Below are 17,350 nucleotides of genomic sequence, written 5' to 3'. Positions count from 1 at the left end.
ATTCAGTGAACATTTTTAACATGTGATGTTTAATACAGGTACTTTTCTACCTCTTCCCCTTCCTCCATTAGAGCTTCTTACTCCCAATTTGGCCCACTTTAAATCCAGAATCCAAAATGACCTCATTTTTCTCCTTGTCTAACACTTCTCAATGCCTGTCCCCCATCCCTCACTCAAAATCAAAACCACCATTCTACAAGTGCTGAAGAGCTGAGCTCCAAATTAAAGAGGATCTATAATCTGATTAAAATAATTCACAGTAAATTGCAAATCTCTTAATCCTTTTAGAAGCATTAACATTTTAATAGGGCAGGCGTAAATTGCTATAGCCTCTAATTGTTGGCATTTTTGTGTAGCTTAAACAATCATATATTTTCCTTTATTCAGATAGAAGTGGCTATCATATTGGCATGGCAATCTGTCCAGAAATTTTTCTCCAACCTGCCAAAATAATCCTGATTTTTTTCTAACAATGTCCATATTTCCTATTTTGTTTGCTTGTCTGTTTTTTTAAATCTCTGGTATGAGATCTCAACATCTGGATTTTATGTAGGCATTAATTTTATGTTGGAGTTTATAAATCAGGGTCTATACCCAGCAACTATCATAAACTTGTTTCTTTAAAAAAAACAAACGGAAAAACTTAATAAAGACGATCAATCAGCAAAATAATAAAATCAATACATTTAAATAAAAGTCAGAACATGCCAAACACCGTTTTTACACTTTACATGTATTAACTTATTTTAACCTTCATAGCAACCCTATGAATACCAATATTATCTTCATTTTACTGATTAGGAAATACCGAAAAGTGACGTAATCTCCTCAAGGTGATAAGGCTAGTTAGTAGTGAGGTCAGGTTTCAAACCAAAGTACTTTAACACTGCAGCTTATTCCCTTATAATCACTACACTCTACTGAAATATACACTGACTAGGAAAAACTCATTGACAAATAATCCAGCTCATTGTATTGTACCCCATGGTAAACACTACAGAACTTAAATTGTGGAGGAAACCTAAATATCATCTGGTTCAGTTCCTGCATTTTAGAGATAAGGAAACTGATGTGTCCACGGCCTGGTGAAAAGGTACTTGGTGTTAGATTTAAAGTCACAACAACCTACTCTGAATCCACGTCACATTTCACTCTGTATCCCAGTTAGTCCACAGAAAATCATACAGAAATCTACAAACTACAAAACAACTAAGTCTTATCCAATTCCTTTTGTAGGATCCAGTAAAATAGCTCTGAGTTCCTACATTCATAAATCACTTCAAAATTTGGTGCTTTCCAGCATTTCTACCACAAGTGGTTCCAAAACTTGCTTCCTTAAAAAAAAGAAATATCAGGATGCAGGTTTGTGATATTTGGCAAATTCAGCTATTTCTTTTTTCCAGTTGTCCACTACTCTATTTATAACAGGATACAATTTTAGTTAAGAATAAGAGAGAGTATTAAACCTTTCTCTAACTCTTATCAAAACAACCTTCGGGGCGGGCCGCGGTGGCTCAGCGGGCAAGAGTGCTTGCCTGCCATGCCGGAGGACCCCGGTTCGATTCCCGGCCCCAGCCCATGTAAAAAACAAACAAACAAACAAAATATAATAAAAATAAAGATGTTTCCCTTTCTTCCTCCCTTCCTTCCTTCCATCCTTCCTTCCTTCTCTGTCTTTCTTTCCTTCCTTTCCTCCCTCTCTCTTTAAAAAAAAAAAAAAAAAACAACCTTCGGAAATTCATACATTGATTTTATTCATTGCATTACTATTTAATTCACTGAATGACCTATGTGCTCACTATAACTAATTAAACACAGGCCTTTATAGTCTGAAAGGAGATATAGATAATTAAATGTAATACACCGTGCTTGTAGGCAAGGACAGAAGAGCTAGGTAAACTCTTAAGAAGTTATGAAACCTGCGTTGGGTGGATAGATGGTGCAGGAAGCACTTTCTGAAGGAGGAGACACCTTACATTGATACATTACGCAAAACAAAAACTGGGATCAAAAGCAGGGGAAAGAAAAGAAGAAAAAGAAAAAGGTCTAGATGGAGCATTTCCAAAGCAGGTCAGCATTTAGAAAATCAAGAGTGGAAAGTACGTATTCGGTGTGCAGTAAATCAAATATAACAGTTCACAAAGAAAGAAGAGTCTTTATATATAAGGAAATTGGGAGAAAAAAGAGATATGGTCTCAGAAACAAAAAAGATCAGCAAGATTAAGGCAAATGTAATGTGCTCTCATTACATCCTTTTAAAGGCTGTGGCTACCAAACTGCAGAAATAATTTCCAAAGAAACATGGATATCATGGCTGCCCTTTCAAGTGATGAGAAATCAGTTATTATTGGCAAGCTATTTTGTCAGCATCATATAATGCTCATCTTTAAGCCTGTCTCCTATGGACAATGAAATGATGGTGAAGGTTTCCAGCTTCAAATGAATCAGCTCTCCTTGCTCAGGGCACGGTGCTGCTTCTGACCTCTTCCCCTGCCCGCATCTTGACCTTCTCCCACTCAGACGTTATTCCCTGCCTCATGCTTTTGAGCATCTCATACTACACGTGAACTGTAGCTCTAGAATTTAGCATGAGGAGGGCTGCCCCTGATGGATGTCTAACATGAATAAAGCTACTAATGATCCCCAGTGGGACTCTACCACATTATTCTAGCAGGATGAGTCGTTCGAAGACAAAAAGAAATGCTACGGACTTTACAGTGAAGCTTCATTTATAATGAAGCACAGGAATTTCTACAAGTAGGAATAATTTACTAAGATTTAGCGAAGAATAATCAGGATTTTTTTTTTTTGAGTCAATAAAAGTTTCTTCCTATACACTGAACTTTCCAATGTTTCTTGAACACCTAAGCAAATTATGTCCTTTTTATGTCGTGTGAAGAAATGTTTCAAATATTATTTTAGAAACTTTTGTGAATTATGGACAAGATTTCCTCACAGAAATGCTAGATATGCTCTTGAAAACGGTACATAAATCAGTATTTTGTAAACTAAATAACATTTTTTACTGACAATTTCAGAAGGGTCTTATTCTCATTTCTTGTTGCTATCATGAAGCCTCTCTTTTGATAATATTTCTGTCAAATAGCTAATGATCTATAGACAAATAAAACACATAAGGGGCATTAGGTCTTAGAAAGAATCCTGCAATAAATTTACAGATACATACATTTACAAATGTTTGTGTAGAGAAAACAGAATTAGAGGGTTTCATTCATCTTCTATGAAATTCAGTCACAGCCTCAGGTTTCATTATTTTATCTCTTCAGGTTTCCTTAATGTATTTCCTGAACCTGTAATTCATATGCATCACAGTGGTATGTCTCTTAATAGCAATCAGTAAACCTTTAGACTGTGTTGATAATTTCTTTTCTTATTCAAGAACATATTTATTTATTCAGCTCATCAGGGACTCTTAGCTCATCCAAAGCCCTGTGGTTTTGTTTCCTTTGTTTGCTAGTTTTAGGACAAAAGAATAAACATAAAAAGTAAAACTGATCACTTTGGCTGAACAAACACAATTTGTAAAATGCAAATAGCTTCTAATAAAGGAAGAAGCTTTTGTTTAAATAAATAAGCCATTACGTAACCATTTAACTAGCAACAACAGAATAAGGAACGGTAAGGATCAGAAAATGCTCTAAAATGCTGAAGGAATATTGACCTATTCAGAGTAGGAATAAATAGGAACAGATAGGTCAGCCTTAGTTGAGACAGATGGTGTAATACTATGGCCACAATATAGTGATCTGCAAGCCATACTGATGTGAGGTTATTATTATTAATGATATATAGTAATTATTAATGATATATAATAATTATTAATGATATATAATTATTATGATGATGATGAGTTTGGAGATTTTACTTAAAAATATGGATTTATGTTTTCTCTTGAAAAATCCAAATGTCCGTCTGCCCTGAGCCCACAGTATTCCATGGCAACATCCAGCCAAGCTGTTTACTGTGTTTATGGGGCCACTTTTACCATGTAATGATTTGTAAAGTCCTATATTGGCATTTGAGTTTTCAACTACCGTAAAATATTAGCAGAAAAGAAAAATCGAATCTCACAAATTCTACTTTGTTTCTCTTCCCTGCCAAGTTCTAAGATAGTTTAGTGGGAAATAACGGTGAGAAGATGAGTATGTAGCTTCTTTAGGCACCTTAAATTTCTTGATGTAGAAAAAAATCATTATATCCCAGGGTACCAAGAGAACTTTCAGATAAAATGAAAGATTTATTAGGAGACTAGGAGAAAGTTATCTACATCTTTAATGAGCAAAGAAGGGGTAAAATCCTGAAACTTGATGCAATACTTTAGAAGAACACTGACAAAATAGATACTAAAAACATGAACAATGTAACCAAGGGAAATTAATCTTTACTGAACAAGGAAATTCGGGAGAAAATTGGAACCTTGTACCTGGAGAATAGAAGATTTGGAAAGAATATAAAAACGGTTTTCAAATACTGAGATGGTTTCACAGGGAAAACCAGACTAGATTTATCATAGATAGCTTTGGGGGGTAAATTAAGACCAGTGTAACAGGAAGCAGAATTAAGTATTAAATTAACATGCAGAAAAGTTTTATAATAATTGGAATATTATTTATTCCAATATTGGAATATTATTTGCTATGGAGATACTATTTCTGACACACAAGGTACTGAGGCAAGAATAAAGACTATGTTCTCAGAATAGTATGAGAGCAGAAGCATGAGGTAAAGAGTTGAGGTTTATGTTTTAAGATACTGTCCAACAGATTCTCTAATAGTTTAAGGACAGTAATACACTTAATATCATAGCAAAGTATATTTATCTGGATGCTTCCATTCATACCCTCAGAGGAAATGCCAAAAAATAAATGTGTCAATCTCTAAGAATTAGGTAAATTTACATTTATTTTACATCACCATTCTTTCATTTAGCAGACGCTTTTCATGGCCTGAACAGGAACACAGAATAATATAGTTCTGCATGTCTATTAAGTTACCTATACAGTTGTGCTGATTTGGAACTGTTGTGTATCCCAGAAAAGTTCATGTCCTTTTAATCCATCTCTATGAGGGTGGACCTATTGTGGGTGGGACCTTTTGCTTAGGTTGTTTCCACTGAGATGTGACCCAGCCCTTTCAAGGTGTGTCTGAATCCTACACTAGAGTCCTTTGTGAGAGGATAAAAGATAGAAAAGCCTAGAGCTCGGAGAGAGAGAAATGCCCCAGAAACGCTGAGAGGACCCACAGAGCTCAGTTCGAAAGCAGTACCTGAAAGCCACAAAACCCAGGACAGAAGGATCCAGAGATGTTGACCACATCCCTTCCCATGTGACAGAGGAAATCCAGATGCCACTGGCCTTTCTTCAGAGAAGGTCACTCCCTCTTGGATATTTTCACGGCCTTAGAACTTAAATTTGTAAACTAATAAATCCTCTTTGTAAAACCCAACCCATTTTTGGTATACTGCATCCCAGCAGCTTTAGCTGGAAACAACAGTGTTCAGTAATTTATCATGATTTCCTTAAATGCAAGGAATGAGCTTTTTGTTTGTTAGTTTGTTTTCTTTTCTGTTTTATCGCCTGGAAAGTTTGGTTAAATGAATGAAAGAGTGAATGAGATTATTAAATACTGTCCTCTAAAATAAAACAATGTCATAGAGAAGTTCTGTATTAACCAATTGTTATAAAGTCTATTTTCTTACCTAGATTGTCCTTCTGGACCACCACTCCTGGATACATCTCTCACATGCTTTCCCTAGCCCAACACGGATTCTCCATCCTTTCTCTCTCAATATTCTTTAGGAACCTACTTATTCCAGGAGGATTCTTCCTAGTACCCTGAACCTACCAGTCCCCAAAATGTAATTCTCCCTTTGCCCACCATATTAAAAACATCTTTCCTTCATACAGAGCAAAGAATTTGTTACTATAATTCAAAATCCATTTTACTGTCCATATATGTGTATACAACCTAGATCTTGTATTACAAGTTTTTACACCATATTAGGTATGCTTGAAGCATTCTCTAAAATGTCTGATAAAATAAGTTGACAGCTGCTTAATAATAACCTTTTATCATGATTGATAAAACAGTGATAAGACACTGATAGTAACAGTTTACTGAGAGATGAAATAATGTTATTGATAAATAACATAATAATAATAATAATAATAATAAACAAGTAGCATTATCAAACACCAGTGAATGACTAATTGCAAAGCAGGAAATAAATATATAGAAATAAATGCAATATTATGAAGTATATTTTAACACAGGGAGTAAAAACCTTAATAATAAGAACCCAGGTCTCATCTTAGGGAGAATTTTAGGTGTGATACTCTTTTGATTAGTGAGTCAGAAATAAGGAACTGGGAAAAGCTTCAATCTTCAGTTAAGCCTTAAATAAAGTCACAAAACTATGGAACTAGAAAAGAAAATTTAATATACCATCACATCTACACATTTGGAAATTACTTTGGAAGACTGTTGGGTTCATCTGAGAAAATCATACCTAAGATATTCTAGAAGAGTCTTAGTCAAACATGTATTTTTAAAAGAGTAAAAGCAACGAATAGCATTTCTAAAAACAACCACATCATTTCTGAAGGCTATCATTGGCAGTTTTGTTTTTGATAGCTATTACAGACTCACAAAGGTTTCACCAGCAGGAATCACATTAACTAATACTACTTAGTTTTCTATAAAAGTTGCCCTCTGAGAAGGATCATCTTTAAGGAACAGTCATCAGATTCTAATGAAGCTTCTGCTTAATAGGTTTTTGAATTACTATTATTATCTTATCACTAAGTAAACTGTTCAAAAGCAAAAGGCAAAAGAAGTCTTAGAGAACCTAGATTCAAAAGATGCTTCCTACACAGGGAAAACTATTTATAACATTGAACCATCATAAAACTTGATTGATCTGGTTCTTTCTAACTTTAATTTATTCAACAAACTGAACAGCCCTAAATTCCACTAAACCATGTTATGGGGCTGGACTTAAACTTCTGTGCCCTATGTTCTGTGATACCAGGGGTGCACTTTTTTGGGGGGGAGGGTTATCATATTACAAGCAGAAAAGAGGGAGACAATCAGATATCATGAAAATCTAACTTCTAAAAAAACTAAAACAGCTTGGTACTACAACTTAGTTTCCTCATTAAAAAACAGTTTACTCTTGTTATTTCCATATTTTATACTGTTTTATCTGTGTTCATTTAACTTTAGTGTGTCCGTATAATGGTGAAAAACAAGAATTCTGGGATCAGACAGGCTGGTTTTAAATTCTCACTCCATTGCACTAGCTGACTGACCAGTCAAGGCAGCAGCTTAATTCTCTGAATCTCATTGCTTACATTGCTAAACAGAGATAAGAGCTATGCATTCATGTCGAAGGCAGTTGCCTTTAATTTTCCAATAAGATAAAGCATGTAGTACTCTGCCGGGCAGATAGTAAGCACCTTGTACATTTTAGGCTTTATTATGATTACTATTACTATTACAGATATTAGTAATATTATTATTATTTATTCCTAGTCTTCAGGGTCAGTGTTTATAATTGTGCCTACAGTGCTTCAGTTCACCATTTAATTGGTCACTTGGATTTTTTCCTTATCATGTACAATAAATGTATATTTTCAAATAACCATGTGAATTTAAATGTTATATTAACATGTCAAATGCAAAATGCTGAAAGGGCAATTTTGAATATAAGTGCCTAAGAAGTAATGACTTCCTGAGACTGAATGGCCCATAGTGAAAAAAAGACTAAACACAAAACACTTATTTTCCTCTCTGGGCATATTGAATCTAAATAAAAACTATCTTCACACTGCTTCTGTTCAACTCTAACACACCTGTATTAACATCAATTATCTTGTCAGTGAATGTCCTTCTCCCTTTGCACAGATATCAGAGCAAATGTTCTGCCTCTCTTATATTTTCACTCTACAGGTTTAGGTTTTAGCAACACATTACTGAAGAGTTTCATTAATTTAAGCAAATTCTAATTCCACAATTGATACCAGATTGCTAGAAAACCTTCATCTCGCTTGAGATAAGAGGGGGGAAAACAGATGAGTTTTATCTTCCACAGCTTGTACAAGCTAGTTTACTTTATTCAGACAAGTTGCTAATTGAGTGGTTTGGAGACACTGAAATTACTTCCCAAACCAGGCAAGTAAAGGAGTTTAAAACTACTGAAAGGTGTGTAGTTAACACATACAAATGTGCTTTCACGGACTCTGTTATATGGACAAGCACCATTTTAGTGAAGTTTCAGAGTGATAAAGGTTACCTTCTAAATCAAACCTGAGTAAACAAAATCAGCCTTAGACCTATGAGTCTAAAAGGTGTACATTTATTTTATAGGTGAGGAATTCCAGACAGAAACATTTCTTTAGTCAAAATAAAAGTTAGCCCACCATTAGTGAAAAAAAATCATAAACTAAAATAAAAATACAACAGTACGCAGGTTAAATTTAGAAAGCAAATTATGAGGCATATTGTAGCTCATTAGTACCATATGATGTCAAAGGATACTGAAACACATATTTGGGTCCTGATCCACTTATTCTTTGGCCCCACTTTTTTTTCCTGCTCTAGCTGGGATTGCCACTGACATCCATACTTCTCAGTCACTTTAGCAGAGAAAAGTTAAAATCTTCCTATTCTACTAAAATCCAGCAATGACTTTACCACGCTGATATATTTTTCCCATAATGGTGCATAAATTATAACCATAGATAACGTGCTACAAAGAATTTTACAGTAATATCACAACTATCTCTTGTTATGTTCACTAAAATTTTAAATTACTTGATGAGATAACGTATAACTGAAGTTAATTTCAAAGAGTAAATGGTGATATTTGACAATTTTATTACTCTTAAGATACATGTATGCCTCACATTAAAAGAACAATCTATGAGGGGGCAGGGGAGGTGAGCAAACTAAATCTCTAGTATTCTCAAGTAGGATCCCTTGCAAATAATTTCGGGGGAAAATGCTGAGGACTCCATGATTTTTCCATGACTGAGAACAATTGCCCATGGCTCTTAGGGTTGCACAGTTGAGTTGAGCATAAACATAGGTGGCACAAACTTTGAGCCTGATACCCTTTCAAAACAGCTCAAGAGCATCCCACAAACTGCTCTTGCTAGAAGTGCCTTAAAGCACTATTTTCTAGTAAAAACCTTGTTCCACTTAAGACACAGTATAACATGACTTAAAACATAGATTCCTAAAATAACTTGTATTATTAGGAACTCAAGCTTAATATTTCATATATATGCATACAAATCAATCATTTGACATACAAAGAATATATTGCTACTTAACACAGAATCACACTGCTTTGTTGTCACTTGCTTGTGTCCCGTGATGGTGCTTTTAACACTTCATTTAGATATCAAACTAGTGACAGGCATTAAATCCACAGACTACTTTGCATCAAACTTGTGATCTGAAACATTTAATACAATTGTTTACCTTCTACACTCTTCCAAATAATAAAGTAAATAAATGCAATAAAATAAACAGATATTCTTTTCTGGCCCTAAGCCATGGACAGCTGTGAACACTGCAGAGGTAGTTTTCTCTCTGAATGGAGTCAGAAAGATATGCACAGTCGTGCTGTTCAAAATATTATTTTATGTGTGGAACAACATTGTCATAAGATGTTTGGAAGCCAAGTAAAATCACAAGAAGGGGATTTGTGGCAGCCTATTTGGGCTGAAAGGAAATGAGGCTGAAGCTCTCCCATGAAGCAAGCAACGTGACACTTTCCAGAGATAGAAATAGCCTTTTGGTTGGGGGTGAGGGGTGGGGGGCAGAGAAAGAAAAAGCAAATTAGTGGAGATCAAAGCTATCTCCCTATACACTGTAATCTTCTCCCTTCCTCTTCTTCAACAGTAAGAAGGAAAATGATGAAGGTGGAAGAAGGGGAAAAGAAAGCCATGTTAATCCAGAATGGTAAAGAAAGGAGGTGGCCTTTTGATCTCCACAGGATGGCCACTTTATTGGCTATGTATAAGTAGTTTCCATCCAGCTGATCAACCAGGTATTAAAGCTCAACCTTTCCATGATCAGTAACTATGAAGTGAGGCATCTGTGAACAGCAGTCAAGCAGGAGGCTCCTGCACTACTAAATAATCACCAGCCCAGACACATCCGAGAGAGTAGTGACAACCACGGGGGAAGATTGTCTCTCCACTGGCTTCTCCCTGAGTACCAATCATTTTCCGTAGGACTCAGCACAAAATCTTCCTCAAGTGTGCATGAAGTGTGCATGAAGGAGAATGGCATTCATTTTCTACAATACAACTTGAATCCCCATATTCTGTTGTACCAGCAGACAATGAATGTTTCAACTTCTGTTCGGTCTCCTAAGCATACCAGAAAATGCAGCCGTGACAAAGGCTGAAAGTGAGCTGGCTGTATGTAAAGAATTCATTGACGTGTCTGGTCATCTAAACATTTTCTTAATGGCACAAAAATAATACTACTTTTCCCAAACTCTCTATTCAAACCACAGTCTTGTTTAGGCAGAAATTTTTGAAAATAAAATTTTAAAATAAAAAAAATTGAATCATAATCTTTCTAATTTAAATTCATCATTTCTCTCTTGCAACTAAGAAAAGACTGGTTAAGAGCTTTAGAGTCAGTTCAGTTCAAATCCTTGCTCATCCAGTTCTTAACATCTCTATAATGTAGTTTCCACAATTACAAATAAGGATAAAGTCATATTTTATCAATAACAGTACATATCTCATAAAGTTCTTATGAATATTAAATAAGATAAATGATAGTTATGTCTTCATAATATTATAACAAATATAATCATAATTATAAAGTGAGTGAAAAGTTTCTTACTGTCCCCCAAAACGTGAACTTGACCTCATATTTTAAAAATATTTCCTTCTTACACAGTATTGATCCTCTCTAAGCATAAATTTCATGATTTGGAAGATAATTACTTAGTTTTTCACTTCTTTTTATAAAAGGAGGAAGTAAATATTATAAAATCTTATTAAATGTAGCTTAAAAAATCTATCATATCCATTTATCAAAGATTTAGATGTTTTAAGATTGCCATTGTTCTAAAAATGTAAAATGGCTTCTTCTTTATACAGCTGTTCTAGATATTCAATATACAAACTTTTCATAAATCTTCTTCTTTCAGAAATCCATTTCTGGGATTTGCTTCTAGTGCTCTGTGTAGGCAGAGAATGAACTTAGATTTGGTTTCTCTGTCTGTTTCCACTCTACCTCCTCCCTATATTTTAAAACAGGCTTCATTCTGGATCTCATTTTCTACTTCACTTCTCCTGAATTCTGCTTCTGGTTTTACTTTTCAGTTTTTTTTTTATTTCTTATTCCTAAATTTCTTATTGTATCCTATAGATTGCCTCAGGCCTAATTTTAAATTGAAAGACAACATTTAATTTCCCTATATTCTCCTATAAGAAACCAAGCTAAAAGTGCAGTTTGCATTTTTGTTTTGAGAATTACACATTTTTATAAGGGCCAGAAAATAACATACATATTACTTAGCAGCTCTTATCAACACAGAATATGCCAAATGAAGACTCAACCACTTAATGATTTTCACTGGGAAATGGTTACCCTACATTTCTTTCTAGTTTTACTCCTGCTGCTTAGCATTTAAATCACATATATCTGCTGAATGTGAAGATTAATAATAATAAACTGTCATTGTAGGTTGGAAATTCAGCATCTCGTACCACTTTAACTCACAAGAATATTTCATTTGTGATAGCAAAGACTTAGGAAAGAGTTTGGTTAAACTTTCTGTTATGTGACATTTTATATATAAATGTGTTCGAGAGCCCATTATCAAGAAAAAAAATTTTAAAGATATAGCACTATTCAGACATGTATATTTATAGAACAAAAATGTTCTAAAGAATATAGCCTGGTCTTATTGGAATTACCAAATCATTTTGACAAAAAAGAAAAAAAAAGGTTGAGTGACAACTGAGACCCAGAAAAGTGGCTTATATAGTGAAACTTATCTAAAAAACAAATGCCTCTTCCCAAAAGAAAAGTGACCCCCTACATATATAAAAACAGAAAAAGAAGAAAAAGGAGAGAAGAGCCAGCAGATTTTCATTTTATTTGAAATTCAGATCTCATCCTAAATTTAAACTGAAATTCAATAACTTTTTCACATACAAGCAGGTTTCAACAAATGGATTTGAGGGGAGAGGGAGTCTATGAAGGAAGAAGGCTTAGAATTAGTTCCTAAGAGATCACATAGGTTTACTTCAGTTGCCATCCCCACCCCCCATCCCCGCAAAAATACCCTCTAACTATCCACAGAAAGAAACACCAATATACAAACTGATGAAAAAGTTCACGCTTTAGAAATACCTACATCTTCCCCAAATCATAGCTTCATGGAATAAAAATAGTCATATATTATAGCATTAGGTTAATAAATAAATGGCTACAGAAAGTAAACACTCTTAAATGAGTATCTGGCATTCAGTATGACATCAACACATCCAAATGGAGTTTGTAATCTGTTTGAAGAAAAATACAGGACTTTATTAAATAGGCAGCCAGTTTCTTTTTTTTTTTTAAACGGAAAATCAAAAGGCCTGACAACCAACCAATCGATGCTTTTACAGGTTAAATCTTGTTGAAGATCCGTTACTCCCTCAGTACACCTTGATTTATTTAAGCTCGCTACATTTCTCTTAAATACACTCCATTAACAAGTGATAGACTGTGACTTTAGGCTTGAGGCAAGACATGAAACACAATCTTTCAAAAACTTCATTCATTCACTGGCCAGGTGTGTTGAGCACATCCAACTCTAGTTACTTATCTGAGTTCTATGTAGTTTTATTCAAGTGAATTGTGTTGCTTTAAAGAGTAAACTGCCAAAAAATCATTCTAGAAACCCAATAATTAGGCCTTCCAAGTCCAGATTCACAGCATGAGTGAAAGTCACTGGATGAATGATAAAAAGTTTTAGGTGAAATATGAGGGAGCACCTCACCAAGACACCTCTGGTCTGGAGCTTGGCAGGCGTAGATAAGCACGTTTGCAGGAAAAAATTTAGGCTTATAAAACTATCAATGGCTTGAATAGAAAATTAAATTACAAAACAAACTCAGAAATACCTTAGCTCTTCAATTATAAAGATATCTCAGATGTACCCAAATTACAAACTTTAGATAGTACCTCCTACTCAAATTATTAAATCTGATAGGACAGTATAACAACTAGATATTTCTCCAGGTGAAGATAGAATGTGTACACTGACATGACCAGCTTTCAGTGATATCGTATTAGAGTAATCCTATCTTTAATCTATAGCCATGATAAAATGTCCCAACATATACAAACTCAGTTCAAACAGTGACTAATGACCATTAATCCCCCTATCTTCAGTAATCTGCCCCTCCTGTCATTTATCACATTGACACTTCACTTTACACACGTGAATAAACTTTAACTGAGAAGGTGAATCAACAATAATCTCAAAGGTATCTGAAGCTGTAAATTAAACTAGGGGCAGACACAGCAAAGAGAAGCAAATATAGAGATCAGATCTTAATGTTTTTGGTTTGCATCCATGGCTGTGTGTGTGTGTGTGTGTGTGTGTGTGTGTGTGTGTGTGTGTGTGTGTGTGTGTGTGTGTGTGTGAGTGTGGTGGGAGGGGTACTATTCAATCATTGAGATATTCAAACTTAAAAAAAAACAGTTACCTTATAGAAAGGGGAAGTTGAAACTGGGAAAAGGTAGTTCCAGGGAGTTGATCTACTCATTCATCCACTGTGACATATTTGAGATACCAGAGGCTATTTTCTTCAAAGGAATAACAAATTAATGAATTTCTTATTTAGTCTAGTTGTCTACTTGCAGTTCCTTGTAACTTTCAGCCAGGAAACACATCTCACAGGCTGAAATTCTTTTAAGGTTTTGTTTGCTATTATTTAGCTGATGTGGGTGTGTTTTGTCTTGCTTTCTTTTTGTTGTTCATATTACATGAACTACTTTGCTTAAGTAAAATCCTTGCTGAAAGCTTAAGTGATGGCCAGAAACCACACACACACACACACACACAGACAAACCTCAAACCAACCTTTCAAAACTGTTTCATAATTATGCAAATCGAATGATTTGAACCTGCAGCCCTGATGGAACGTGAATGGTTAGTATGCATCTGTAAAAATTATCTGATGTGCAATGTGTGTGTGTGTGGAAGTGTGTGTGTGCGCGCGTGTGTTTAAAGCCTGAAATCGGATCCCTTAAACTTTTGATTGAAAACAGAATTTACCAAAAGGGAAGAAAGAAAAGTTGAGTTGTGGCTTAGTTCACCCACAGTAAAAGTTTCTTAGGGAGTGTAAGAAAACTATTCGTAATTGTAGATACAGAGTGAACTTTTATGTCAGAAGGATCCCAGTGCAGGCTCTTTCTAACACTTCATTTGGAGAGTTTTAGAACATTTAATTAATCCTAAAACTCCTAAATTTAGTCCCCTGTTTTCCCTTGCCAGTGAGAATCCCCAAGCGAGAAACTGTCCCCTTTCCGATACTTGCAAACTCCTGTTTTTCTTCTAAAACCAGTGAGGCAGTGCTAGTTTATACCTTATGTAAAGAGTTATTTCCTTACGTTTTTTCAGAATCAAATTTAATTACAGATATTGGTTACATTAAACTCCTAAATACCCCTAGTGCTAGGAAAAGGAGGGGCAAATTGGAAGACCAGGTTAAGGAATCCTGGAGGGTCTCCGGGCCACATTTCCTTCCCCAAAGGAACCAGTTGGTGGATGAAACTCATTTTGGGTCATCCAAGGGGCTCAAGCTCACTGCCAACTGCTGCCTCCTCCTACCCTTGCGCTCAGAAGTGCAGTTACCCCGTGTTCAGGAGTGCCCTGAACTTGGCGAGAAGCCGAGGTCCGCGAGGAGGCTCCGGGGGTGGATTTTTGGGTGGTGAGGAGAAAGGGGCGACCCGAAGTGCGAACTAAGAACAGTCGAGCCTAAAACTCTGCAGAGAACGAGACCTTGGGCCTTAGAAGGAAGAGGTCGTTCAAATAATTCGGGAGTTGATTTTTGAAAAGTGGGGAGGGGACGTGCAAAGCGGAACAGGGGTGAAAAAAGAAGTCGCGGGGTTACCTGAGCAGAGACATATTAATCCAAAGAGGTAAAAGCGAGCAGGCTCCGCGATCATTGTCCTCGGGTGGCTCCTGCATACAGTCTCATGCCAAGAGGAGGAAGTAGAAATGGGGTCCCCAAATTTATGAAGCCACACACCCCACACAAAGGCTTAATATAAGCAACGTGGGTCAATCCGCCAGGAGTTTTCAAAGCAATTACTTGTTACCCTTCCGGGCGCTTGTCACTGTCTCGGAGCCCTCTCGGACGAAGAATTCCAATGCTCGCCTCCTCCGGTCCCGGGCTTTTCGAGGAGGCTCGGCCACTTCCAGGGACCATCCAAAGCCAGCAACAAAAGAGCCAAAGCAGAAGAGCAGTTGTGCGGTTTCCTGCCTCTACTGTCTTCCAAGCCTCCTGGCGCGCGCCCCCACACTGTGCGCCCGAGCGCCGCGGGCGCGGCGGCTGCAAAGTTGGGGTGTGGGAACGGATTAAGGGAGGGCCAAAAAGTGCTTCTCTGTCTTACAGGCAAGCCAAGTCAGCAACGGGCCACCCGCGGCGGCGACAACAGCAGCCAAGGCAGCGCTAGCAGCCCCGGAGTACCGGCGCAGGGTGCCGGGGGTGTGCCTGGGTGACTCCGAGGGGGCAAGCGAGAGGGCGGTGCGGAGACAGCGGCTCTCTGGGCGGGCCCTTGTTCCCATCACTTAGGGGATGCAGCGGGCACTGGGGACAGCAGCAGGTCCGCGGGTACACGCACACCTCCTGGGCGCCCCCAGCCGCAGACCCGTGCGGCGCCCACCATGGTCCCCGGCCCCGTGCCCGCTGGGGCGCGCGAACGCAATACCCCAAACTCCAAGGGAGGGACCCAGGAGCCCAAACTTCCTGAGGGGTGACGACCCGCACCCCTGGTTCTCAGCAGCAGCTGTGAAGCGGCGGCTCCCGGCCTCCACGACTTCCCCGGCGAAGGGCTTGGAGGATGCTGCTGCCAGTGGGAACGACGGCCGCCGCGGCTCCGCGGGGATCTGCAAGGTCTGAAGTTTCAGCTCTCACGCTGCCTCCTCTCCGGTTCAATTGCTTGTGGGTTTTCCCCACGGTCCCGGCGGCTCCCAGTTTCCTCCCTCTCCTCCCTGGCCCGAGAATACTTAAAGGGGCCGCACAGTCCTTTCCCGGCCTCACTCTATACCCTTCTCAGGCGCAAGTCAGGCAAGTTCTTCTCGTTAATATTTCCAACCTCAAGCCAGAGGTGCCCAACTGCGCCCTCAGGTGAGAATCAAATTGTTCAGGCTCGGAAATGCAAGCAAATGGGAACTTGCCGTGTTTCTCTCGCCACCCTTATCACCCCTGCACCTTTCTCCAAATGGAACCTCCCAGCTAAAGACTTCAAAAAAAAAAAAAAAAAAATCCTCCCCTGGTCCAGTTTAACCTCTTCTTTACCGCTTCCAAGGGTTGGAATAAACTCTCAAATAACTCTACATTCACTCCGCTCTATCTCCGTTAAAAAAAAAAAAAAATCAAATTTGAACTATCAAACCTTCAGGACAGGAAATAGAAAGAGGGCTATCTAGAACATATCAGTAGATGGGCACTCGATTACAATAATCCTCTTATTTAAAATTGTAATTGTTGAGGGTGATGTAGAAAGGCTATGCAATTCCAGGGGTGGGCCGTGGAGTCTTTTCCTAATCTATGTTTCACACGAGATTTACTACTTTGACTTTATAGATTCAGCATATTAGAATTTTACCAATGGGAAGCCTTTAGGAAGAGGAACAAATGCGGGAAAACAATCTTGGCTACCACCCGAGCAAAAGTTTGCGGTTATAAGAGCAGTCATTCAACCTTTCAAAACCAACCAGCACGTGTGTCCACGCCCAGAACACAGACTTTTAAGTCCCACCTAGCAGTCATTAGCTCTATGAACATGCCACCTTGATTAAACTCTTTTTAAGTCCAGGTTTTCTTCTTCTGAAAATAGGGTGTCCCGAAATACTTCATTGTATTAAGAAATCTTACCCAAATCAAAAGAACCTGACACACCTGATGGACGTTCTTACATTCATTCCTCCATCCATCCATTCATTCCGTTTTCTTTCTTTCTGTTAAATAATAAACTGAATGTTAAACACCTGGCACATGGTGAGTGCCCAAGAAACAGCAGATGATGGTACTTAAAGCTATTTTACTTTTTAGTAAATTATTACTTACTA

At 37.5% G+C, this 17,350-nt stretch overlaps 1 protein-coding gene across 4 annotated transcripts in view; it reads right to left on the bottom strand.

Moving 5' to 3' along the window:
* Window positions 1–15,736, bottom strand: part of ROBO1 (roundabout guidance receptor 1) — a 456,386-nt gene extending 440,650 nt beyond the window's left edge. For 3 of the 4 annotated variants that reach the window (XM_077118705.1, XM_077118706.1, XM_077118708.1), the window contains exon 1: window positions 15,168–15,735. In XM_077118705.1, coding sequence (XP_076974820.1) covers window positions 15,168–15,222 — 55 coding nt within the window. In that variant the 5' untranslated portion in view covers window positions 15,223–15,735. Of the gene's footprint in view, window positions 1–15,167 lie in introns of all 4 variants that reach the window. The other variant, XM_077118707.1, reaches the window with a different exon arrangement.
* Between the last annotated feature and the right edge of the window lie 1,614 nt (window positions 15,737–17,350).

The sequence above is a fragment of the Tamandua tetradactyla genome, chromosome 10 (genome assembly GCF_023851605.1).
Source record: "Tamandua tetradactyla isolate mTamTet1 chromosome 10, mTamTet1.pri, whole genome shotgun sequence".
Classification (NCBI taxonomy): domain Eukaryota; kingdom Metazoa; phylum Chordata; class Mammalia; order Pilosa; family Myrmecophagidae; genus Tamandua; species Tamandua tetradactyla.
The sequence above is the reverse complement of the archived record's forward strand: the minus strand, read 5'-3'. Positions and strand labels throughout refer to the sequence as shown.